This window comes from Manis javanica, chromosome 4 (assembly GCF_040802235.1).
Source record: "Manis javanica isolate MJ-LG chromosome 4, MJ_LKY, whole genome shotgun sequence".
NCBI lineage: Eukaryota > Metazoa > Chordata > Mammalia > Pholidota > Manidae > Manis > Manis javanica.
Genome location: NC_133159.1, coordinates 40733404 through 40759745, shown reverse-complemented (window position 1 = coordinate 40759745; position 26342 = coordinate 40733404). Strand labels below are relative to the sequence as shown.

The following is a 26342-nucleotide window of genomic DNA, read 5'->3' as shown; positions in this document are numbered from 1 at the left end:
AGAACCTTAGGATTGTATATCCCAATTCCTGATTTAATCTCGGGAATATTTCTAAACTTCTGACTCAAATATTCTCAAAACAGAGTTGTTTTTTTTTTGAGGTAGTGTATATAAAGGCCCTTAGCACTGTCTGCTACTGAGTAGAAACTGGGTAAATACTAGTTCTTTCTTCACTTACTCAACACTGAGTACCTACTATGTGTAGCCATCATGCTAGTCTCCATGGAAGGCACAGATGTGAAACATTACCTTCAGATAGAAATCTGAAGAATAATGGTCACTCTTCATAACTAATACAAGGATTTAAAATATGTATTGCTAAATGTGAGAGAGACAGATAAAAATGTAACCTCTGAAAAGGGAGAGAGCCCTCCACTGGGGATAGAGAAAGGCTTGCTGGAGAAAGTGGTGTTGGCTGTGGGTTCAGAGGCTGAACAGGACTTTAATACCACCTGGGATTTGACTGGCCACTGGGCCTATAGGAGACCAGGCTTTTTAGGTCCTGTAGTATTCGTGCCTGTGGGTCTAGGAGGAAGTTTTTATCTGCAGTGCCCAGGGTTGCCGAACTGGATGGAGCTCTGTGGGCTGAGAGGATTGGTCCCTGGGTGCACCGTAACTAGAATTTCCAGATTGGGAAGCCCTAGCTTTGGGGTCAGATAGGCAGCATTCTCAGGCCCTTGTTGATCTGCCAGGATCATGACATGAGTGCTCAGAGAAAGGGGGAAAGGTTGTATTTTCTCTACTGCCAACCAAGGAAAGGTGAGAGAAACTGTCCAGATAATCCTTGAGGTGTCTGCCCTCTGCTTTTCCTGGGCCTTGCACTTCTTGCCAGGCCCCCTGTGGACTACGGGCAGGGTAGGGGACATACCAAATGGGCAGACAGACTGAAAGTAGGACCTGGCTCCATAGCTTGGTCTCAGGGAAGTCAGTTAACTCCTCTGAGCCTCGGTTTTCATCACTTCTAAAATGGAGGTGAGTATTCAACAAGAAATTAAATGAGGATTTGTGTTAAATACCTGGCTCAGGGTTTGGCACAATGATAATGTCTCAGACTTGTCAGAATCAGTCACCATTTATTAGACACATGATTTTTGTTGCACACATGCCTAGGTTGCAGAAGCCAGCCCAAGAGGAGACAAAAATGGTCCCTTAGATAACCCTGCTCTTGCCCTGTGTTCAACTCCCATCCCCTCTCACTGAGGAAAGTCTCCAGGACCCCTGAATCCATTCTCCATGCTGGACCTGGAGTGATGCTTCTCAAATACTTCCTCAAGGTGCTCCCCTGCTCCTTGTCCTTAGTTGAGCCTCCCAAGGCGTCCTGCTGGACTGCACAAATGGCCTCACCTTGCTCCAGAGCTGAGCAGTCTACTTGTAAATGACCTAAGATGAAATACGGTGTTTCAAAGAAAGTTTGTTCTGGAGACAGTCCGTGGTTCATTCTCCTGTCCCACACTTCCCACAGGGGCTGTAGAACCAGAAGGCTGTGAACAGTCACGTTCCAGTGCCTTGCCTGGCCAGTAACCTCCACTCGCAGGCCCAGGCAGCTCCTTCCTACCACCCTGCTCTCCTGCCTAGCCCCTGGCTCACCTGCTCTGTGCCCTGCAGGCCCCTGACCCCGTTCAGGTGCAGCCCTGGCTGGGCAGGTTCTGTGCTTAGGAGGGTGAGGCGCTGACGACAGCATTGCCAGTCCTGGCGCTGCTACCGGCCCTCTACATGGCCTTGGAACCAACCCCGGACAGTCCTGGGCCTAGGTTTCTCCTCGTGAGTAATAGTGGTTCTCGACAGCTCTGGACGGGAGACGGCTTGCCGTGGGGCCCCAGTTCTGCTCGGGACGCCGACGCCCTTGTCGGGCAGAGGCCGCGCCGGGGAGGAGCCGCGGGTCCCGCCCACCGCCCGAGCCGCCGCTACCGCCGCCGCCGCCACGAGGGGCCGCCCGCGCCCCCGTCCGAGTCCGTCCAGCGTCGATGGCCTTTCTGACCGCCTGGAAGGGGGCGGCCTCCGGGAAAAGAGACCGCAGGTACCAGGCAGGCCGGGGACTCGGCGGCAGGCGCGGACCAGGCGGGGGGGCGGCTGGGGAACTGCCGAGGGGACACAGCGGGAGCCAGCAGTGTGCGGGGGCCGGGCGCGGGCAACGGCCGAGGGCCCGGGGAGGGGCGTCCAGCCCTCTCGCGCCGCATGCGCCCGCTGCTCGCGTCTTAGGGCCCCCAGCAGGGCTGGGCCTGGGGAAGAAGGTAGGACCAACTGGTTCCACCGAGCCCGGCTTCGGGAGCCGCAACGTGTGGACCACCTGAGAGGGGCTGGGTGTCTGGTTTGCGCAGCGGCAGTTTCCCTCCGAGATGCTGCTCACGCACCTGTTCCTCCGCAGCTCCGCATGAGCCTAGACGTGGCACACCGTGTGCCCTGACAGGTGACGGCAGGCACACTGCCCCCTCTCCACCAGTTGTCCTCATCTTCTGGGTGATTGGTGTCTTAAGATGTGTTCCATGAGAAGGGAGAGGGACAGCCCTGACCTCCCTTCTGAGCTTTGACCCCCGATTCGTTTCCTTTATATGTTTTAAGTTGACCCTGCCACTCCCTGGAGAAGGGCAATCCAGCTGCCCTCCTAATGCCTCCATCTGACCGTCCTGTGCGCACCTCAAATCATGTCCTATATCAATCTTCACATCTGCACCCCAAAACCTGTTCCTCCTCCTGTGTCCCCATTTCAATGCATGGCATAGTCATTCACCAGTTACCCAAGCCAGGAATCTGGGAGTCATTCCTCTCACCTCTGTCCCTCATCTCCACCCCAGTCTCCAAGTCCTGCTGATTTTATTTCTTGGATGTCTCTCCCTTGGATTATTGCAACAGCCCCTACCTTTCCCTGTTCCTCCATGCATCCTTCAGACTAGTCGTTTCTAAAGCACAAGCCAGATATGTCCTTTTCCTGCTTTAAAACTCTTCTATGGCTCTCTATCACCTAGAGGCTAAAGTTCAGAGCACTGGAGGGGAGAGGCTATGACCTGCCTAGACCCATTTCCCATTGCTCCCTGACCCTCACTCTCATCCATTAACATGGACTGGCCTTGTAGTGCTCTCACAACCCTGGTGGGGTACCCAGGGTTGCCTCTGCCTGGACTGCCATGCTCCACTCCTGACATTGACCTTATGAGATTCCACTTTAGGCATCCTGTTTTACAGGGGCTTTCTGACCCACCCTTGAGTCAGGCTCATGGGCTTTCAGGGCTCCAGCATCTCTGCTTGCCTCTCACATCTCTCATTCATTCTTTCAACAAACACTGTTGAGCATATAGCATGTTCCAGGCACTGTACTAGGCGCTGTAAATATGCTATTCCTTCAGACAGGCAAGTCCCTGTCCTCAGGAGACCATGTTCTCGTGGGAACAGACTAAACAAGTAGGCAAGTAAGTAAACCCTGGAAATAGATGCCGTGTAAGGCTTAAAATAAGGCCTTGTGATGGACAGTAAAATCGACATGCCCAGAATATTTGCAGCAGTGAGGATAAATCGTGTCAAAATGTGAAGTGTGTCTGAGGAGCAGAAAAGTGGGTGAGTCCTTGAGGATCCGTGCCTGATGGGATTCAGGAGGCACGCTGCCCACAACAGGGCGAGGAGTTTCGAGTTCATTGTGCTGGGGAGCCACTAGAGGGCGTTAGGGAGGGAGGATTTTCATAGTTGAAGATGCCCCTGCTATCCCGTGAAGAAAGAATTTTGCTGTCAGACCATTTCAGCACTGAGTCATGGTCGCCCTTTTCTGTCTCCCCACTGCAGATGGAGAGGGGACAAGGTTCATCTGCACCCCCACTCCCACCCTGGCCCCTTCTTGCCCCCAGAGGCAGCACAGAATGGGGCTTAGAATGGGCTGAGGTTTGGATGAAGACATGCAGGGAATGATTTCGGAGGAGGATGAGATCCCCTGGTTGGGGTGGTGAGGAGTGGCTGTGTTCGGATGAAGTGTCCTGCCCTGCCTGCGAGAGCCCAGGTGTGCTCTGTCCCGAGGTCACTGCGAAGCCTTCTGAGTTTCAGATGTGTACATGTTGCCGATGTCACTGTGTGGAGGAAGGCAGGAAGACTGGAGGGGAGGCTGGCCTGCTGATTCAGGGCAGATGCTGGGGTATGGATTAGGAGAATGAAGGGAATGGGGGAAGAAACTAAGAGGGAAGAAGTGGAAATGGTAAGTGGACAGGCTGGGACGTGAGACTCAGAATCACTAATGATGAGAGGGAGGTGAGAGACAGTGAGGAGGAGGGGAAGAAGGGGGTCTCCTGCAAACAGGCCTCTGCCTTCCTTTGTGGGTCTTGTGAGGGAGTGTAGGTGGGCACCTGAACACATGTGCCCTCACAGTTAAGCTGGAACTTGCTGGACACAAATACCCAGACAATTCTTTCCTCCCAGTTGCCCACACAAGGTCACACACCTGAGGCACAAATCAGGTCTCCATTCTTCATCCGGGGCCTGTGAGTTCTCCACCCTCTCCCCTCACCCTCCTTGCTGCCTTGTCTCCTATAGTCTGGCCAAAGGGTGAAGGGTTTTGGGGGTGGTCAGTCCCTGCTCTGCCATTTACCTACTAGCTCTATGACCTTGATCAAGCCATTTGATCCGTATGAGCCTCAGTTTACTCAGCTGTAAAATAAGTAAATGAGTGGTGGGAAAACCTAATGAAGTCACAGTGGTGAAGGGCCTAACAAACACTGCAGCGTATTCGGGGTCAGTCAATGTGAGTTCTCTTCCTCCCTGGTATGAGGTACTCTTCCTTCTAAGGTATTTCCATTGAAGAGAGGGGATTCTAAATGTTTGGGAGCCAATGGTGGGTAGCAAGGAACTGCCAGGAGAGGGAAATGATGCCCATTGGGGTCTGCCACCTACTCAGCCTGCAAGTAGGGGCCCTTCCCAGCCATATCAGTAGCTTCCACTCACAGCAGCCCCAGAGACAAGAAGGGAAGTGCAGGCAGGCAGATTGCTTCTGAGAGAGTAATTAAGTGTCAGAGCTGCTGCGGGAGGGAGGGGCCTCCCAGAGAATGGAGGGGCCCAGCTAAGGAGGCTGGAGCCTGCCCAGCTGCTGTCCACATTCCTGCTCTTGGTTTGAGCCAGAGCTCAAGGAGCTCTCAGGTGCCTCCAGGTAGGGAGTTTCCAATTTGGTGACTGGAATTCTTGGATGGCATTGGATCCCTTCCCTGGGACTGAATCTGGACTCAAGGTCAGTACTGTTTTCACTTCTGTAAGTCTCAGATCCTGTGAGTTGAGGCATTTGTGATTACCAGACTCATAGTTCTGTGAAAGTACCCAGATTCCAAGCTTCTATGATGTTGGAGCTTCCGATCCCAGGATTCTGATCTACCCACTGTTGCCTAGGGCAGCTGCATGGGCAGGAGAGGGCTCTGGGGTTTGAGGCACCTTGTGGCCCCTCAGGTCCTCAGCTCCTGGTGAAGATACCATGGAAAACCTCCAGGTAACCTTTGTCCTTCTTTATCAGTTAGGGAAGGATTCTGACTTGGGACATTTTTGAGGTTCCAAGGACCTCTTTTGAGGTCAATGGGAAATAGATTATTTAGGTTACAATTTCACTTCTGCCAGCATGCCACCTTTCCTGAAGTATCTTCAAATCTGTGACTTTAGTTACTTGAGCTGCTTTGTCCTGCCCGTGAAAAATTCTGCCCCTCAACTCAATTTCTTTCTATGGTCAGCTCCATTCTCTCCTAATGCTCACCTACTTCTCCACTCAGTGCAAGGCATGGCGACCAGCAACTTCCAAGCTCAAGTCCTGGGACAGTAAGACAAAGCAGTGAAAAGTGCTCTGGAGCCACACAGGCTGATTTTTTAAATCCTAACTCTGGGACTTTCTAGAAGCATGACTTTGGATAGATTGTTTAACCTGTGTGTGCTTCAGTGTGCTTCTCTGTAAAATGAGGGCAGAGTACCTGTCTTAGAGAACTGTTGTGAGGATTGCATGAACGTGTTTATGTAAAGCATGGAGAGCAGTGCCTGCACATGGCTGGTGCTATACCGAGAAGTGTTACTGATTCTCCTGATTAGTCTCTCTGGCCAGAAGAAGAAGGGGCTTTTCCAGCAGCTCTAGTTTGAAAAAGCAAAAGGAAGTATTCCAGTTGGCCCTTCCTTCAACCAGTCACTGTGCCCTGAGAGGTAGAGTCCAGTAAGTAAGAGGATGCATCTCCCATTCAGCCAGAGTGGCTGGAGAGGTGAGAAGGAGAAACAGTTCTCTAAAAGTGAGTCAGGGTGGCATTTGGGGGGTGGGGGAAGCATAGACATAGCCACTGAGCAGGCCTTAAAATAAAGCCATCGTTCCATGAAGTAGCCAGATTATAATTTACTTGGAGCACCCAGCCTATCCCTCTGAGCGTCTTCCAGCTGTTGTTGACACACTAGTCTCCCACTGGGGGCCTGTACTGCCACCACCCTCCTGCGATTGTGGCTCTGCCAGCCTCACTCCCTTTTCTTCCTGACTACCACCACCACCATCCTGGTCTGGAGGGGGCTCAGGGAGCAGTGCCTGAGGCTCTTTGCTTCACCACCTCATTCCAAGGTGGGACAGACCCTTCCCCTGATTCCTACCAGCTTGACTAGGACCAGGTTGTAACTTCAAGAGCACCTTAGGAAGCAGGGACTAAGCAACAGAATTCTATGATTCTATGGCCCCTCTTCCAAGCCCCTTAAGCCATCCTGGGAGGAGCCTTCCTGCAGAACTTTCCCTTCTGGGAGGGCCCAGTATATGTCTTCCACCATCTTCCTTCCTAGGAGAGAGAAGAAATTTCTCTCATAACTCAAGACTCCCAAGCCTTCCTTTCCTTTCCCAAGTTCAGTCCTTCTCAGGTGAACAACAGTGCAGAAATGTATTGCTTTCAGCTAAGACCCATTCCCCACACTACCAAGTGGCTGGTTTTGCCCATGTGCCCCAACAGGACAGTTATATTAGGACTTAGGAAAATGGGTGTGACACTGGGTGCCCTGTCCAGGTAGACCTGGGCCAGACACTCCATTTGTTATGGCTTCCCTTTCTTTCCCATGGGATGAAGTTTGCCCCTGCTTGTTCCCCCCAAAGCCTCAGGTGTTACCCTCACTCCCTGGCAGAGCCAGCTCTGGGAAGCTCCATGCCCTGCAAGAATTCATCTCCAGCTGAGAAACACCCTCCCCTTAATAGAGCATCTAAGTCTCAGACTGAAGGTGACTTTGCTGTCTTTCCAAGAAAATGGGTAGATGGGGACTGGACTTCCTTTACACCCAGGTGACTGAAGGGCAACCTAAGCACTGTCCTTGAGCACAGGCCAGGCGAGTCAGAGGGGGTGACCTCTCCACAGGCTCAGTGCACAGCACTGCCCTCAGATTGTCACCCTTCTCCTCCTCTGCTCGCCTCTGCTTTTCTACCCCGGCTGCTCTCCTGGGTCACCCTGTGAACTAGGCCTTTGCCTCCAGAACTCCCCCATCCCCTGTTACCCTGCTGCCTCAGTGAGCTGTAACTACAGCAAGATCTGCCCTTGACTGTGCCTTGGCTTGATGTGTATCTTCACCCTTCAATCCACCACGACTCTGGCCAGGGAGGTCTTGTCTCCAATTCTAACTGATAAGGAAATCAAGGCCTCCTTGTGCTTTCTCCAATGCATAGACATTAGTGTTTCCTCTTTTAGTACTGATTTTTTATTCTGCTTTTAAAATATTTTCCCACCTGCTATAAAACCCATCCCATTCAAACACATTTATTGAGCAACTATGTGCCAGGCACTGTTCTGGGCTCTGGAAATATATTAGAACAAAACTAAAAAAAAAAAAAAAATCCCTACCCTTGTGGAGAGTAGAATTTAATGGGGAGAGACAGAGAATAAGTGAATAAGCAAAATATATAAGATGTCAAATAACAAATGCTATGAAAATAAAATGCAGGGCAAAGGAACTGGGATAGTTCCTTTGAACCACATGGAGGGGAGGGTTCCATCTTAAATAGAATGGTCAGGGAAGGCCTAATGGAGAAGGTGACATCTGGTCAGGAGGGCTTAATGGAGAAGGTGACACCTGAGCTGTGATCTGGAGGCCATATGAATATCTGCAGGAAGAGCATTCCAGGTGGAAGGAACAGAAAGTGCAAAGGGCCTGAGGTGAAAGCATACTTGGTATAGTTGAAGAAGAGCAAAGGGGCAAATGTGGCTGAATAAGAAAGCAGAGGGAGATGATGTCAGAGAGAGATATGGGGTGCAGGTCATGTGGATCTCATGGCCCTGTAAAGAGCTCAGCTTTTGCACTGAGCAACACGGGGTGCCAGTAAAGGGTTTTGAACAGAACAGTGACACGATCTGATCAACTGGGTCTATTGCTGTGTGGAGAACAGAATAAGGGGAGAGAGGTAGAAGCAGAGAAACTAGTTAGGAGACAATGCAGTAATTCAGGCAAATAAATTCTCTATAAACATAATTGAAACATCTGCAGGATAGTTCACCTGGAAAATTCACTGTAATTAATTGAACTAATTCCTTACTGATGGGCATTTAGGTTATTTTCAGCTGCCTTTATAATAGGAAACACTATGACAAACATCTTTGTACCATAAATCTTTGTGCCTCTGATTATTCTTAATACATGTTTGTTGCTTATATGTTACTGGGTCAGCTTTCAACCCATAATTCCAATTGTCTTTGGAAAGGTGGTGCCACTTTCTACTCCCATTAGCAGAGCATGAGGTAGAATATTTGTGCCAAAGGCATGTAGTGTCCAGTGAGTGTTACTCTGTCCTTGTGGTCCTGGCCAGGTCTGGGTGCAGATCTTAGGGGAAAGCTCTCTTCTCCGGACAGCCTTGCATGTCCAAGACCCAAAGCTCTTTTTGGTCCATTTCCTGATTTGATACTTTGACAATCCTGTTATCCCTGCTTTGTAAGTGAGGAAACTAAAACTCAAGAAGAATGATAAGGTCCTATTCCAAGTGACTTGTGAATAGCACTTCATTGGCCCTGTTCCAAGTGTTTTATGACTATCACCTCATTTAATCCTTGCAACAAACCGGCAAGGTTGGTGTCATCATCACTCCTGCCTCAGAGATGAAGCCACAGGTCCAGGGTGGCACAGCTGGGGTGCAGGCCCTGGCTTGCAGCCTTGCTCTGTGAACCACTCCCTGCCCCACCTCAAGCTAGCAGGGCGCCTTGCTTGGGGCTGCACAGCTAGGACATGGTGGGGCCAGGAGTCCATCCAGGTATTCCTGGCTCTGCAGCCCAAACTCTAACCCCTAACAGGATGCCACTCAGTGCCAGAAACCCCTTATTAGAACTCTGCCTCTTTTTTTCAATAAAAACTGTTCTCGGTCCCTTATGCCTGACTGGACCCACCCTTGGCAGCTCTTGGAGACCAGACTTCAGCAGAAGAGCTCAGATTCCAGAACTGAGAACTTCAGAGCTGGGAGGGTCCTTGGGCTCCTGCTCCAACCTTCTCTCCCCTCTAAATTTGGTGGGAAGAGGAAGCCTAAGGCCCAGAGTGAGGCAGTAACTTGGCCAAGGTTACACAGCTAGTAGGGGGGCGAGTACATGGAGAGAGAGGAGGCCAGCCCAAGGAGCAGGCCTAGGTCCTCCCAAAGGGCCCCTCACCAGGGAATATTTAAGAACAGTGACTGTACACAGCCCTTTGTTGGTGGGCCTGTTTACTGTGAATTATTAATGAGCCCAAGCCTGTAACCTGCTGGGTGAGGCTCACTCACTTTAAGAAAACCGCTTTGGAGAGGGCTCTGGAGTCTGAGGGGGCAGTTCTGGGCTGGAAGAGACAAAGGAGTGGGGGTACGGGTGCTTCATGTCAGGGAAAGGCTTGAGGAAGGGACTGAGAAGGAGGATGAGGGGTCACCCAGCTAATGCTCAGTAAACCTCACAGCATCCCTGAGAGGTTGGCACTACTATCCCAGGTTTACAGATGGAAAGACTGAGGTTCAGAGAGGTAGAGTCAGAGCTGACTTCATAGCTTAAGCTCTTTCTACAGCGATGGCATCACTTTTCACAGGCTCACACCCTAATTTCTGTGACCCTTCCCCATTTCCACACACTTTCCCTATAGGACAAAGAGTCAAGACCTGGGTTTAAGCTATGAGTAGATCAAATCCAAGTCACATTTGGTCCAAGCCTCAGTTTGCTCACCTGCAGGATGGAAAATGCTACCAGCTTTCTGGAGCATTGTGAAGGGGTTTCACTACACAGATATTTACTGAGGGTCTTAAGCTGAGAGATGACAGTATGGGTGAAACCAGCCCATGGAGGTCCTCAGGGCCATTAAAAAGTATGGTGAGCCCAGTGATTTGTTCTTGCATGTGGGGTTTCGAAAATGGGAGGAACCAGGCCTGGCATCTACCAGGCACAAAGCACTAGGACACAAGTCCTCTGGCCTGAAAGGAAGGGACCCAGGACTCAGGAGGCTCTCCTGGACCCCAGGGTGTGGCTGTTAGCTTGAGGCAGGGAGGGGCAGGTGACCTGAGCAGGGTCACCTGGGTTGGGAGGCAGAAACAATGGTAACTCACAGACTCCCCAGGGTTGGCACTGGGACAGAGCTCCTGGGGGCCCGGAACTGCCTGGGTGGAGCCCTCCTGAGGGGTGGGCCACCCAGTGCTCTGACTCACCAGGTGAGTGGCTCTAGTGTCACTGCCGCTGTTGTATAGGGAGAGTTCCAGCTCCAAAGGCAGCTTGCCTGCTTACCTTGCTGAGCCTCAGTTTTTGTCTCTAGAGGGGGAGAATGATAGCATTTACCTCACCAGCACTACCGCCACCATCAGAGCACCTGCATAGGACTGTGCTACATGCCAGACACTATGCTGGCACATAATATATATGAATTCTTAATCCTCACAATCACTCTTTGAAGCAGGTGGGGTGCCATTTTACTGATGAGGCAACTAAGGCCCAGAGAGGTTGTTAAAAGTGTGCATTAAATGAGATAAGCCACATTACATACTTAACATGTGTAGCACATAATTAGCCTTTGATGAACAGCAGTTATTATTATAATCATTACCTCAGAGCAAAATGGTAGAGTGCTGGGTCCAGTGCTAGTGTTTGGTGATTAGTTAGGCACTGACACAGAGGTGTCTGAGCAGGCCTGACCCTCCAGAAGCTTCCAGTGTGAAGGCAGACAGTCACAAACAAACCTCACTCTACCACCTCCACACACACATGGTGTCAGCCCAGGGTGATTAGGGTAGATCAGAGGGGGTTAGGACAGTGTGTGCCCAGAAAGCCCCTCACCCAGCCAGGGATGGAGGGCTTCCTGAAAGAGGTAGCCTCTAAACTGAAATCTGCAGGGTGAGAGGAATTTTGGCATAGTGCAGGTTCTTAATAAATGTTGGTTGAATAAAGATTTACCTTGAAGCTAATATAGCATAAAGCTTCAGAACTCCTTGCTCACCTAGCCCCTCCCAAGGCTCCGGAAGGACCCTGCAATTTTATATTGGTTAAAAGTGTTTTTTTTTTTTCAAAGAAGCCTTCCAATTGATAACCCCTGGTTAAATGAGTGAATAAGTGGCAAGGGAGGAAGGTGTGTTCCAGGCAGAGGAAATAGCATGTGCAAATGCCTGGAGATTTGAAAGTGCCTGGCATGTGACAGGGCCCTCCAGCCTCATCACCCAGGCTGGTCTTCTTGCCAGCTTCACAAACTCCATTTGTCCTTTGCCCACTCCATGCTTTTATCCATGCTCTCCTCCTATCTAGTACATCCTTTCCAAACCTTCATTGTGTATAAATAATAGAAACTTCAAGGCTCAACTCTATGCTCACCTTCTCCAGGAAAGCCCCTAGACCCCTCCAGCCTATGTATCATTCCCCCTTATCTGAATTCTTATAGCTGACAGAGGATGTCTTCATAGCCTGCTCCTTGTAGTTAATTATCTTTTTTCACCCAAGTCTAAGAATTCCAGAAGTGGGATGATCCTTGCAAGTGAGCATCTGGCCTCTGCTTACAAATGAGCAGGTAAGAATTCACTTCCCTCTCTGGCAATCTGCTTTTGGATTTAATAATAATACCCTAAACCCTTTCCCCTCTGCTAACAGGCCCAATCTGCCTGGCTTTCCCTGGACCTAGTCCAAGCTCTCTTCCCATCATGACAGTTTCTACAGGCTCTTCCTGATTCCTTTTCTGATATCCTGGAGATCAGGGCTGATTCAGGGGTGCTGGAGTCCCTCCTCCTTCTGTCCCCTGCTTTTGTGAAGGCACTGCTCTAATGGCAGCCACGTGCTCTGATGAGTCATCGTTAAGAGCATCGGAGGCGTGGAGGTGGTAGCGGGTTAACTCCTCATGGGACAGCGGCTCTTTCTGCCAGACCATGTCAGCTTCAACCCAGCCTTACATATACCTCAGTGTGGGGCACATGGTGGGCATGTGAGGAGTGTTATGGGTGACCCCCATACTGACACTGGGGATTCAGGAGAGGGGGGCCAAGGAGAGAGAGGCAAGAGCGTGCACTTCAGAGTCAGGAGGGCTGGTTTCCCTTCACAACTTGCCATTTACTAGGTGAGTGACCTTGAGCAAGTCACATGAGCTCTGTGGCTCAGTTTCCCTGTCTGTAAAATGGCAGCTATGGGGATTACTTGAGAAGGCAGTGTGAACTGCTGGCTAACAGTGAGTGTTAAACTGCATTGTTTTTTGCCTTCTTGTCTCCCGCAAACACAGTCACTCGGTGGGCAAGTGGGCGGGATTAAAATCTAAGCTTCACTCTGGAGGCTGTCTGCATGAGTGCCCCCCACCAGCGCCCTGAGATGAGGAAGGGCTCAGGGGGGGTGGGGAGTACTGGCTAGGCGGGACCTGTGGGGGACGGAGGAACGGCAGGGGGCATGGACCTCAGGTCTAGAAGAACTTTCGGGCCCCTGATGGGGCTGGTGAGGAAGGAGCAGCTCTCGGTCCCGGGGGCGGTGCGCAGAGGGTACTCGGGCGGGGGTCCCTCAGACCTCGCGCGCCCGCGGCTCTTCCTGTCGGAGCTGGGGTTGGGGGCGCGCTCTGCAGGCGGCCGACCCGAGGCCCCCCCCTCGCCCTCGGCTCGGCCCGAATCTCCAGCCGCGGCCCCAGCGCGCGGGTGGGCAGACCGAGGCCCGGCCCGGCCCCGCCGCCTTCCCCGCCCCCGGCGCGCCCCTCCCCGGCCGCCGCGTCCGCGGCTCGGCCGCACAGCGCCCGGCTCGGGGTTCCGGCCGCAGCACCTGGGCCGCAGCTGGCGTCCGGCGGGGGGCCGCTGCCCGCCCCCTTCCGCGATGGCCACGGTCGGCGCCCCGGACACCCTGCCCACGGGGTAAGTGCGCGGCCGGGCGGCCCCTGGGGGCGGGCGCCGGGCCGGGCCTCCCCCGCGGGCCGCGGGCCGCACTGCGGCTTCCAGCCCCCGTCGCCGCCGGGGAGGGGCAGGGGGCTGCGGGAGAGCGGGGCGCTGGGGACCGCGGTCGGTGCCTCCCCTCCGGGTCCCAACTTTCTCACGAAGCTGTAGTAACAGCCGCGTCAGAGCCGCCTGCCTTCCCTCACGGCCTTTACATCTGTGGGTGGGCGCTCCTAATGCCTCCGTGATAGATAAAACAGCCTAGCTCCGAAGTGACTTGTCTTTCGTCACCCAGAAGGTGAGAGGTGGGCCTGGGAGATGAACCCAGCTGTCTGATGCCGGAGCCCACACCCTCGTCTTCATGTTCACAGTCGTTAAAAGGCTAAGCTCTGAGCCCACCTGACCTACGGGGTGCAGCAGGACCTGGGGTAGTGAAGGTGCGTGTGGTCAATTTCCACATGGCTCTCCTGCCCACCCCCAACCACAGCCCGCTGGGGAGCCCTGTAGGACCCCTACACTGACCCTGTAGCAGTGGCAGCTGCTCACTGCTGGGAGACCTGGAGCAACTCTGCTTTTCCTGGGCTCCAGTGGGTGAGGGGTGGCTGCTGGAAGCCCCAATTGCTGGGGTTGCTGGGTGGAGCCCTGGCCCAGATGAGCTGGGAGGAGACCCGCCCTGCCTGGAGCCTCACCACCAGGGACAATATTTGCCAAGGGCCTCAGGGCTAACACAGAAACCAGGAGGTGAGGAACCTGGTGCCAGCCAGTCAACTGTTGGCCTCCACAGGGCCTGTGTATGTGTGGCCTGGGCTAAGGGTGTGGAAGTTGGACTGCTGGGGGACACCCTGGCCTAGGGGAGGGTTGCCTGGTGAGTCTTGCCTAGTCCATTTTTGTTGTGTGATTTTGGCCAAGTCCTTTACCCTCCTTAGACTTCTGGTCTTTCCAAAAAAGGTCCCTGTTTGGGAAAATACAGTGAGGCTACGCTGGCTGCTTCCTTCCTGCTATGGGCTGAAGTCTGTAAATCTAGAACCTGGTTCAGTCTCTTCTGCCCAGCCCTGACTGAGCAGCTGACCCCACTGGGCCCAGAAAAGTGGTTTCCTGTAGAAAAGGCAGGCATGGAGCAGGGCACCTATCAAAGAATCCTGAACTCCATGCTAGAAGCCGCATTCAACCCTCTTCTTTGCACGCTCACATTCCTGCCTGAGTTCCCTCTACAACTCCAGGCGCCTCAGTCTGCTGTGCGGACTCCAGGGCAGCGAGCTCAGTCTTCTAGTGCTGGCAAGTGTTCCTCCTACTGAACGGATGGTTACCTGCCTCCCTGCACACCCTCTAGGCTCAACTCTTCTTTGAAGCCGCATAGGTCCATTGTCCCTGCCCCTGGTCAATGCCATTCTGTTGGGGTCTGAGCAATTTCGCCTTCATCATAGACACCCACTCACTCACTCAGCAAAACACTCTCAAGGCCTGCACCGGGGCTGGCCTCATGTATGAGAGTCAGTGGTGGACAAACCAAGGTTTAAATTTCCACCACTTTAAAAATGATGAAATATATTAAGCATTCAGAAAAATACAGCAAATAATAAAATGAACTTTCTGCCCTTGCCATCCTGCTTTTTCAGATAGTAACATTGTGTCCCGTTTATTTCCTATTCTTTTTAAGAAATAAGCCACAGCAGAAACCTATGATGCCTCTGTGGTGGAGCCCCCTGCCCTTCCCTCTCCAGAGATAATCACCATCCTTTATTTTAGTTTTGTCATTTCTGTGTTTTTATTCTTTTGCTGAGTGTGTGTAAGTCTAAAAATAAATGTAGTAGTTCCTTTAAATTTTTATGTAAATGAAATTAAAAGGCATGACTCATTCTTCAGCTTGCTTTTTCTCACTGAGCTTAGGGTTGTGGGATTTAGTCTTCTTGATCCTTGCAACTCTGGTCTCCAGTTGCTGGACTATACGATCTGCCACCTGATGCAAAAAACCCCATTTATTTATTTATCCATCTTCCTGATGGACACTGAGGTGTCTTGCTATTCAAACAGTGAATATTCGCCTAAGATTATCCTTTGCACACATGTGAGTGTTCTTCTGAGTTGCCCTGTAGGAGTAGAATTGCTAGGTCTTGGGATATGTTCACTCAATATTTTTAAGTTATTTAGTTTCATTATAAAAGCAGTGCTGCTCAATAAAAGAAGTGATAGAAATACATAATATTAGGGAGAAAAAATTGTTCTTCACAACAACCATGGGAGGTAGATATTGTGTCATTCCCATTTCACTGATGAAAAACTGAGGCTCAGAGGTTAAAGAACCTTTCCAAGTTTCTCCAGCAACTCATTGCTGAGCTGCAGCTTGAGTCCAGGGTTGTCTGCTTTCACAGCTCTTGAAGACCATGCCACACTAGGCTGCATCACTCCATGCCACATGATACTTGCTTTATTCACAGCGAAGGGGGACTCTTTGGAGGCAGAGTCACAATCATATTTGCAATTTAGAAAGGTTGCTTTGGAAGCGACAGGTCCCGGCGTACAGGTGCCTCACCCTCTGAGCCGAAGTTCCCCCAGAATGGTGGAGCAGGGAGGAAAAGCCAGTTCTGACTCCAGTCTGTTCCCTGAATGACTTCCTGCCCTGCTTCCTCTGTCCCACACCCACCTCACCCTGACTGGGGTTAGGGTAGGAGAGTTTTCTGTTCCCAGTGGGGACTGAGGTTCCCCAGCCCCACTCCGCTCTGCCTATCAGGCACTAAGGCAGCAGTTTCCAGGCAGCTACAGACTACGTGGGGAGGTGGTGCCTGATAACCCCTCCCACTCTCCAGCTCCCTTCTTGCTTCCACCTTAAGCCTCCCAGCTGTGTCAAAGCTCCTGGCACTAGTCACCAGCTCTGTCTCACACCCCATCCAGCCCAGTGTGCCTCCTACCTCCTCACCATGCCTCGGTTTCCCCAAAGCCCAGTGGAGAAGCCACCATCACCACTTGGGAGCTCAGGAATATATTGTCCTAGGCCAAGTGAGGTGGCTTGGGGCAAAAAGGCCTTGAAGACACAGGGACACCATTTGCAGAAGAGGGGACTTCAGTGACAGGATTGAAGAAAGGTTTGATGAGGTTGCTCTTGTGGAAAGCATTTCTGCCTTCTCTCAGGCTCTTGGGAGGAGGGGTCTAGGCTCCTGTCTTCACTCTCCTCACATCCTAATCTGTCAAATGCAGATAAGAGGCCTGCCTCTGGGGGCCGGTGAGAGGATCAAGGGCAATAATGCAGTCATCAATTTAGATAACGTGAAGTGATCATCTGTAGTGATGGGATGTTGTTCATGCTATTTTTAAGTCAAATGGGGCCAATGTCTCCAGCCTTTCTGAGTTCCCGGGCCAGCTGGACATCTCTGCCCCTGCCTCACCCCTCTACCTAACAGGCTTTCCAGAGCCTGTCTCTGACCCTGCCTTACAGCCTGGGCCTCCTCCTCACCGTGGTATCATGCCTCCAGCTTGTTGCTCAAGCTCGTTCCCCTTTTTGGACTTCTTTTTTCCATCTTGTCCTCAATTCAGTTCCAACGTTTCCAGAAAGCTTCTTTGAGAGCCCCACCACCCACTTCTGGGCCTCCTCAGCCCCCATTGATTCCCCTGATCACAGCCTTTATGGCCCAGGCTGTTGCTGGCTCTGCCTGCGTCTGTCACTCCTGTCGACCATGAGCTTCTCAAGGGCAGGCCCAGGTCTAGGTGGGCTCTGTGTCCCCAGGCTTGGCTCAGAGCCGGAGGTTAGTGGGTATTTGGTGGAGGGAAGGACAGAGGAAATCAGCCCCAGGGCTGCCCCAGAGCAGTTCCCAGTCTGGGGCAGTCACCCTAAAACCACCTCACTACAGTTAAGCAGAAAAGGTGCCGGGGCTGCAGGGGAGGGAATGTGTGCCTCTGAGGTGACCATTCATCTGCACATCTTTCCAGGTGGACCAAGAGGGCAGAACCTTTTCCTTGATGGGGTGTGGGGGTGTGGGGTAGAGGTGGTGGGTGGGTGTGTGCAGAAATGGGAGGAGGGCTCTTGGCTCTGGAATTGTCTAGAGATAGACATAAACCAGGACAATGGACTTGGCTTCCTGGGGCCAAGCTGGTGGGCACTGGCTCAGGCAGAAACTCAGGTTAGAACGCTGCTTGTGCATACAATCCTGGCACCACTCCTCTGTGCATCAGTCTTCTTATCTGTGGGGGGCTGGGGAGCAGCGCTTATAATAACCCCACTTCCCAGGGCTTTCTGAGGGTTCAAGGAGGGAATGCCAGTTTAATTCCCTGGGGCAGGAAGCTCTCACTGCCTCTACACTGACTCATTCAGCAGAGCTGGGTGGACTGAACACCAGTCACTAGGCTAAGCCCTGCACACAAAGGAAGACAATGCCCCACTTCTTGAAGAGAGGGACAGAGGCTGTTTCTGGTGGGGTCTTTTTAGTCATGTTAAGGAAGTTGGTCTATATCCTAAGAGTAATAGGAAGCCAGCAAAGGATTTCCAGTCCAAAAGAGACATGGTTAGATTTGGTTTTAAAAAGATAACTTTGGCTATTATGAAAGGGACAGTTTAGAACGCATAAGGCTTCCAACATTTTCCCTTATAAAAACTACCCAGAGACTGGATGGTTCACAACAAACATCCTTTAAAATACATTCTTGAACTCTCACTGAATTAAGAAATCCTCTCAAGCCAAGAATAAAGAGGAAGCTGAAATCAGGTTGGTAAATGAGATGAAGCCACAGCAAACCTGGCATATTTACAAATTCCAGAAACCCAGCCCTCTCAAGGGATTGGAAGTATGGTTTGGGGCCTACCCAGTGACAGTATGAGGCATGGGAACTTAGCTCTCCTGCCACTACGGTGTAAGTCTGAGATCTTTAAAGGGCTCTCCCTCAGCTAATAAGGGCACTGGCCACAAAGAAATACCCACCCGCCCACAAATGGAGATGAGCATTCTGGTGGGGAAAAAATGCTCTCTAGAAAACTATAAATATTGGTCTGTCCTCACACAAATTTTGGGTCTGAATACATACTCCCTTTGTGGTCTTGGACATACTAAACTAAAAGGTAACAAGTGTCTGCAGGCAGTAGCCCCCAGGGAACCTGGCTGAAGTGAATGAAAATCCTCTCTGGAGGACATGAGATCCTCATCCTGAGATCCCCTTGGGATCCATCAAATAGGAGCTCACGGTAAAATTACAAAACACACAAGGAAACAAGTCATTGTGAGCAATAGACACCAGAAGCATGAAATAGAAGAATTAATTTCCCTGAGAGTCTAAGATGCTAGAATTATGAGATACAGAATGTAAATGTGTTTAAAATGTATAAATAAATCAAAGATGGACTTGAAGCAATAAGCAGGGAACAAAATACCACCCAAAATAACCAAGCAGATTTGAAAAAGAACCATGTGGAATTTCTGGAAATGAAAAATAAAACTCAGTACTCTAAGTGGCAGATTGGACACACTGAAAGAGAATTAGTGAAATGGAAAATCAAAAGAAATTACTCAGAACTTAACAGAATCAAAGAGATGGCAAAGAAGAGAGTTAAGAGACATGAAACAGAGAGCAAAATGGTCTAAAGGGAAGAGAAAAGAGATGGGAGGGGGCGGCAGGGGAAGGGGGAGTCTTCCTTCACCTGGGTGAAGACAATGTGGTCCTCACTGGGCACAGAAGGGTGCAGTAAGAGTGTTCAGGAGGTAGAGCTGATAGGGCTGAGTGAGGGAGTAGATGACAGAGGCCAGGGAGAGGGATGTGTAAAGGATGACTATCAGATTTCTGGCTTGAGAAACTGGTAGAGAGGGGTGTTGTTTATTAAGATGGCAAAGACTAGGGGAGAAGAGATTTGGGAAAATGAACAAGAGTTCAGTTTTGAACAAGATGCATGCTTGGACTTGCCTGGGAGGATCTGCTGGTGCATCACAGAAGAGGAGACATTAGTGCTGGGTCTTAAGGTATGTGTAGGAGTTTACCTGGTGGAAAGGGACTTTTCCCAACTAACTTTTGGGGGAAAAGGATCTCCTGCCAGTGAGGTCATCGAAGCCCTTTTGGAACTTTCTCTCATTCAAAAGAGACTCCTTAAGAAGAGCCTGTCTCAAGACCATCAGATAGGATTTTTCGATTTTCGTAGTTTAATCTCTCATTTCTCAGATGGGGTAGCTTTCTGGGTAGGCCCAGAAAGGTTAGAGATTTGTTCCCCTAGCCTTAGGCCATTCATTCATTCATTCACCTAACAGTTGTTCATTAAAAGCCCACTTTGTACCAGATACTAGGTACTGGGGATATAGCAGTGAACAAAGCAAAGATTCCTGCCCTCAGGAATCTTATATTTTAATGGAAGGAGACAGATAGTAAACACAAAAATAATTAAAAAAAAATATATGTCAGAGGGTGAGAAGAACTCTGGAGAAGCATAAAGACTGGAAGGGGGTTGGGTATACTGAAGGTCCTGGTGGGAAGATGACCCCAAGCTTTAAAAGCCCTGGGCAGCTCTTATAGGTCCCTGCCTGCTGCAGCCCATTGTGACTGTCTAGGGTTCTAGAGTGCAGGCCTGAGGAAGGGGAGAGTCCCTAAAGGAGGAGGAAGAAAAGGGCTGAAGTGAGATTCAGTGGGTGGGCTGTGCCCCCGGGGGTAGCAGGGGCAGGAAAGCCCAATGGGTCAGAAGGGCCATAAAGATTCCCTTTACTCTTGTGAGGGCTAAACTGAATTTATTCCAAAGGTCTCCTTGTCCCCCTGCCCTCAGCCTTCCCCAACCCCCTCCACCAGCTCTCAGATGACACCCCCATCCTGCCCTCCTGCCGCCTTTAGAACACTCAGATGTGGGTCCAAATTGTCCTTGTGTCAGTACGGGGTGGGCTGCCTGGAGGAGCCCGCAGCAGGCATGCGAGGTCCTCCCAGGAGGCTGAGTGGGCCTCATGAGGTTCTGTTCCGGCCAGTAGGGGGTTGAGGGCTCCTCGTCACACCCTCTGTCTCCCCCACCAGGACTCCTGTGAGCAGCCTCCATGAGGCCCTGGACCAGTGCATGACTGCCCTGGATCTCTTTCTCACCAACCAGTTCTCAGAAGCACTCAGCTACCTCAAGCCCAGGTGAGGCTTAAAGCCCAGTTTGGGCATGGGGGCTGGTGTGGGTGCATGCATGCATGTGCTTATGTGTGTGTAGGGAGGGGAGTGTCGGGTCATGAGGAACCAGAGCTCTCACGTGAGAGGAGCCCAGCGGAGCTGAATGCCTTCAGTGTGCTGGGTCACCATGACCCTGCAGGTCCCATAAAAACGGCCCAGCTCCCCATTCCACAGCCATGACCACCAGGCCTTCCCCAACATCTCTGTGACTTCCTTCCCCTTTAGTTCTAACGGCCTCTTCCACTTCCGTTTGATTTCTTGTTCCCACTGAATCCACTGGGTTTCTTCCCATCAGCTCTAACACAGTCCTTTTCTTTACTCTTCCCCAAAGTACTAAAGACTTGAGTTGCCCTTACTGGTTACTTTAAGGGTAGTAATGACAGTCATTTAGCCATTTTGTCTAGTGTTTACTGCCTTATTTCTAAATAATATGATTACACTGCTATTCCTTGTGACTATTTTCAGGTTTTCAAAAACAAATTAAATTGAGATATAAATCACATACCATAAAATTTACTTGTTTACTTTTAAGTTTTAAATATTCTGTTGGTGGGCAAGAATTTACCTTTCTTATATCCCTGCCCCACTTCCCTTTCCTCATTCTCCTTTTATCATTATATCACAGTATTTGGCTGAATTAGTGATCAGTATTTCCATTATTATAACTATGTAATCAGTGCTCAATACAGAGACAAATGGAACATTGTAAGATTACATTTCCTTTCTGGAGTTAATAATTGTGTTTTCATTTGCCTAATGTGCTGTACATTCATCCTGAGCTCTTTATAATCACTCTACCAGATCATGCTATCATGACTTTTACCCTAAATGCTCAGACTATCAGGTAAGTGCTCGGCTCCTCCTTTTCCTGGAAATTTGTTCCCTGGAGGACAGACATGTGTACTGGCCACCTCCCAGCTGTCTCCTGGAACACACTTTGCTTCTCTCCTGTTTCCTTGACCCTGCTTTTTCTCCCTCATATCATCCCTCATTTTACCAAAGCATGTCCTCTAGAAATTTCCTAAGAAATATCTGCTTGAATACAATTTTCCCCCTCAGAAGTTTAAAGTCATTGCACCTCTGTTTTCTCTTGTAGCTACAGGAACTCCAATTCTTCTAACTTTGCATGTGGTCTTTTTCCTTCTCCAGGAATATTTAGGATCTTTTCCTCTATTTCTACAAATCTGAAATTTCACAATGATGTGCCAAAGTATAGGTCTTTGTATTTGATATTTTTATTTGGAGACTTTCAGTTCCAGGAGATTCTCTCATATGACCCCTCCAAGTTGTGTTACCCTTTCTTGGGCTTTCCTGAGGTCAGATTTGGGTCTTCTGGGTCAGTGCTCTTTGAAGCCTCTTATCGGCCCCCCATTTCACACTGGTTTATCTTTTTTCTTCTCTGATTTTTGGGAGATTTTTTTCAACCTTATCATTAAATCCTTCTATTGATTTTTCTTATTTTTCTGTAATCATACGATGAATTTCCTAGTACTCCTTATTGTTCTCTGAATGTTTTTTTCCCTAAAACGTCTTGTTCTTGGTTTATGGGTACTCTTTGTTTTTATATCTGTATTTGGAATGTGAGAGTCCTAAGAACAGGGCCTGGCATGTAATAAGCACTCTAATAAATATTTATCATTATTATTATCATAACAAAATACTATCTTTTTAAATGTTTTACTCTTTCCCACTGTAATCTCAGATTTCTATAAGTTCCCTTTTTCTGCTTAGTGGGGGAATCCTCTTGTGGGGCCTTTCCTCAAATGCAATAGTTCCTGGCTGACTGGCCAGTCATATTTAAGAATGAGTTTACTCAAAGGCCAGCTGGCAAGTCTGAGCCAAGCATCCTTGTAATTGGTGGGGTTGGCTTTTGGATGGTTGTGTAGAAAGCTGGCCGCACCTGTCAGCTTCTCTAGGGAAGAATCGTTTGTTCAGCAGCCTGGACAGAGAACCCCTGGCCGCCTGATTTCTGGGACTGGGGAAGGGTCGGAACAGGGATTTGATTATTCCTGCTGCCTACTCGCCTAATCCCTTCTTCTCAGCTCCAGGTTGTCCTCACCATACCTAGTTCTCCCAACCCTCCAGGGAAAGCAAATGCTGAGGGAGGGGGCTGCTTTCCCCAAGTCCCCAAGCCTGACCTGTTCAGTATCTCTGGACTTGATTAACCCATCATTCTCCTGTCTGGGGTCACTGGCCCAGGTCTGGGGGCAGGGATTCCAGGGCGTGATGGTCATGAGTCTCACAGTAAGTCAACAATCCCTCTGGCAGCAGCTCCCACACCTCTGAGGGGATCTGGGCTTGAGGTGGGGCTGGACCGCATGTGTAGCCAGAGTGTGGCCACTGCCTGAGGCAGGCAGAGCCCCATCCTGCTCCATTACCAACCTTCAGATTCCCCTTGCAGTGCTTTTGGAAGGCTCCATGGCTGCATTTCCCTCCTGGTCATTATCTGTCCCTAAATGGACTCCTCACAGACACCGTTCCTCACCGAGGGGCTGCCTCGCCCTCCCTCATCTCAGAGGGCCCTCTACCAGTAGTCGGGCAACTCAGGCCCCTCAGAGGAAACACCTGCCCTGAAGGAGGTGCCACAGAAACCAGTCTCCCATGGGGCTTTTACCTCACACTTAAGGCAGTGTAGCTTCTCTTTATCTCAACCCCGGCCTCATTCCAAAAAGAATCTTTTCCTTCTTTTTGAGTTTAAGAGCTCTCTCCCCAAACAGTAGATGTCATTAGCACACTCCCCAACCTGTCTTGTCACAACAAAAAAAGTTTCCAGAAATTGCTAAATGTCCAGGATGGGGGCTCGGGAGGGGAAAGAACAATAAAAATACATTCCCTTCTCTGTTATGAACCACTGGTCTAGAGAAAATAATTCTTGCTCAAAAATGATCTCCTTCAAAGATGTTAGAGTCTAGTTTCATTCACTGTTCCTCATTGTACACATGGTGTCTCATTTAATTGTTATTCTACTTTGCTCTCAGCAAGTACCTGGGCTCACCAAGCACCCACTAACCTCGCCTTGGCATTTGCTTCGTGTTTGTCACTTCTTTAAGTAGCTCCTAGTTTATTTTACTTTCTTAATGAAAAAGGTGGTCATGGTTGGTAAGTAGCAGAACAAGGATTCGAATCCAGGTCCATCGGCTCACAAGCCACTCTCTGCCTCCTGGGTTGTCTTGGATCTTGAGCAGGTGGTGGATGGAAAGCCTCACCCCTGTCTCCTCCACCACACTGGAGTGAAGGAGGGAGAGCAGGTGTGTGTGGGGGTGGGGAGAGCACAGGAAGTACAGGGTGTGTCCATGTGGTGTCCTGGGAGTCCTCTGATGGAAGAGGCAAAGTCCCGTGCTTAGTCTGGCTGAGTTTGCTGGGCCCACTTCCTCCAGCGTTGTGTTGTGCCAGCATGAAGAAAGTGGGCAGGTGTGTGGCTCCAAGGCCCAGTGCAACAGCAGGTTGGAAGGCTGAGCAGTTAGTATTTCTACCAGAGAGTGGCTGGAATGAGGAGGCTAAGCTGAGGGGTCAGGAGGAGAGGACTGGCTGGAGGTGGGAGGATGGGCAGTGGGAGAGATGAGTGAGAGAGCAGGACAGCAGGGAGGCTGTGGTTGGGAGGGTGGGGGTACCATGTAAGACTCCAGAACAGAGCCATTCTGTGGAGTGATGATGAGGTCAAGGTGCGATCCATGGCATGTGGTGGTTGGGCGCCTGTTGCTGGTGGAGCAACACCACGTGAAAGCCCTCATGCGCCCAATAGTATGCTGGGTGCTGAAGCTGCAGAACTGAGCTAGATGTGGGCCCTTTTCAGGGTTCTGCAGGGAAACTGACATAAGCAATAAGGGGTGGTACTGAGAGTTATCCAGGGACTCCAGCTCATGTGGGAAGGGGCTGGTCAGGAACGCGTTAGGTCTGGCCACATAATTTCTGTGGCACATTGCAACATGAAAATGTGGGATCCTCTGTTTAAAAATTATTAAGGATTTCAAGATGACGACAACAGAGCAGTAAACAAGTATTCTACTTTTTAGGTGTGGGCCTTTTTAGGTGTGGGGCCTTGTGTAGCCGCACAGATTGTCACACACCCATGAAGCCAGCTGTGGAAGGCTTCCTGGAGGAAGTGACATTTAAGCTGAGATAGGTTGATTGAGGAGTTAGCCAGATGGAGAGGGCATTTCCATGTAGAGGGAACAACCTGTGCAAAGGCCTGGCAGTGAAATGAGGGCCTTGGACTGGCTGAAGTGGAGAGAGGTGAGGCAGGTCCTAGAAGGAAGAGGGCAGGGTGATGGACATTAGACTGGGAATATGAGGCCCCAGAAAGTGCTTGGGCTAGAGAAGAGGGCAGTGAGATGGGGTCTGAGAGGACCTGGAAGTAAGGGAGGCTTCCATGAGGATGAAGGGGGGAAGCTTGGAGGCATAGGGCTGCCTCTCTGCCTTCCAGCTGTGAGCGGCTCCAGCCAGAGAGGCCCTCAGGGGGTGAGCCTTAGGCTGGGACTGGAGAGGGGTTCCCCAGGAAGGAGCAGTGAGGGCTGGTCAGAGTCAGAAGGCCCTGACAGCGGGGACAAGGGCTGACAGGGCCTGAGCCTTGGCTGCCGGTGGAAGGAAAGGCTGGAGGCGCCTGGACTCAGCTGACCTCCAGGTGGCTAAGGAGTCCCAGCTCTCAGCACCCTGTCCTTCTGACGTCTCTTCTAGTACTATTCCTCCCATGACAGCTGGTGGGCCCCAGGGGGCATTGTGTCACAGAGCTGGGTCTAGCTCAGAGGTGGCAGTCTGTTGCTCCCAGGGATCTGGATGCTGTATATGCAAATACGAACTCTGTGGCATGCAAGTTAAACTTGGGGTGTCTGAGGTCTGGGGGTTGTCATACCTCTGTCCCCTGAATTCCAGGCCAGACCATAGCTGGAAAGGGGCCAGGATTCCCAGCTGCAGGGGCATGGTGGAGCCCTGGGTCTCAGACTGGAAATTCCACTTTGCCTGCCAGCTGCCCTCCTGGGCCCAGCAGCAGGGTGGGAGGGTGGGGCTGGGTCTGACCTCGGTCTGGGAGAGGAAAGGAAGAAAGAGGAAGGGGCTTGAGAGTTGGAGATTATCTGGAGGGGGTGGGGGGTGTCTGTGTGCTGCCAAGAAAACCCCTCCTCAAGGAGAAAGTTTTTATCCAGGGCAGTGACCCTTGACTGTGGCAGTTCATGAAGGGACTCGCATTTATTGGGCATTAGTGATGTAGCCATGACCTAGGCAGCCTTTTTAAGCCACCCAAAGTCCTAGGAGAGAAGGGTTATTGTATCCATTCAACAGAGGATCAATTTGAGGCTCAGAGAGGCTACAAGACTCAGTGGGATCACACAGCTGGTGGCTGGCAAAGCCAAGATTTCAGCCTGTCTGAGGGACTCTGCAGCCTTAGTTCTGTCCCCACTACAGGCCATGGCCTCCTCTCTACAAGCTGCTGCCCTCAGATTAAGCAGTTCTAGCAAAGACCTGGGAGGAGTCCTGACAATTCCCAGGGCTGCTGAGGGGTTTCCTTCAAAAAAACTATGGTGGAAGCTTTGGTTTCCTTCAAAAACCTTTGATTTGAATGGATTATATCACCTGAGGGTCACCCATAAGTAAAAAGGCAACTTAATTCACAAAGATGTTTCATGAAAGTTCAGAAGGCAAGAAATGGGTCAAGCCGCATGACTTCACGATAGAATCTTATGAACCTTAGTCATCTCTCCTTCTCCTGGAGTTCCCAGCATAAGCCTGGCACTGAGGAAGTTTGTAAATAACTAACAAGGGGGTGTAGGGAAGGGAGCGAAAACCGCTATAATAACCTACTGTGTGCCAGGCAGGGGTAATCCCTAGCCTGTCCCACATGGACCCAAACAGGGCCACATTATTGTCCCCATTTTGCAGAAGCATAAATCAAGGCTGAGAATGTTGTGACTTTCCCAGGTAGACAGAAGGACTGGCATTGTTCCCATCCCTCCTTGCCTGCTCTTCTTTCCTTGTGTTAGGCTAAATG

At 50.7% G+C, this 26342-nt stretch overlaps 1 protein-coding gene across 13 annotated transcripts in view; it reads left to right on the top strand.

The window, feature by feature from the left end:
• Positions 1-1819: 1819 nt before the first annotated feature.
• TTC39A (tetratricopeptide repeat domain 39A) overlaps positions 1820-26342 on the top strand; it is a 46990-nt gene continuing 22467 nt past the window's right edge. For 3 of the 13 annotated variants that reach the window (XM_073233910.1, XM_037021828.2, XM_037021826.2), the window contains exons 1-2: positions 13077-13243; positions 20225-20329. In XM_073233910.1, the coding sequence (XP_073090011.1) occupies positions 13206-13243; positions 20225-20329 (143 nt within the window). In that variant the 5' untranslated portion in view covers positions 13077-13205. Of the gene's footprint in view, positions 2018-5428; positions 5450-11888; positions 11935-12528; positions 12583-12793; positions 13244-13556; positions 13699-18916; positions 19198-20224; positions 20330-26342 lie in introns of those variants that run through there. The other 10 variants (XM_073233909.1, XM_073233908.1, XM_037021831.2 and 7 more) reach the window with 9 other exon arrangements.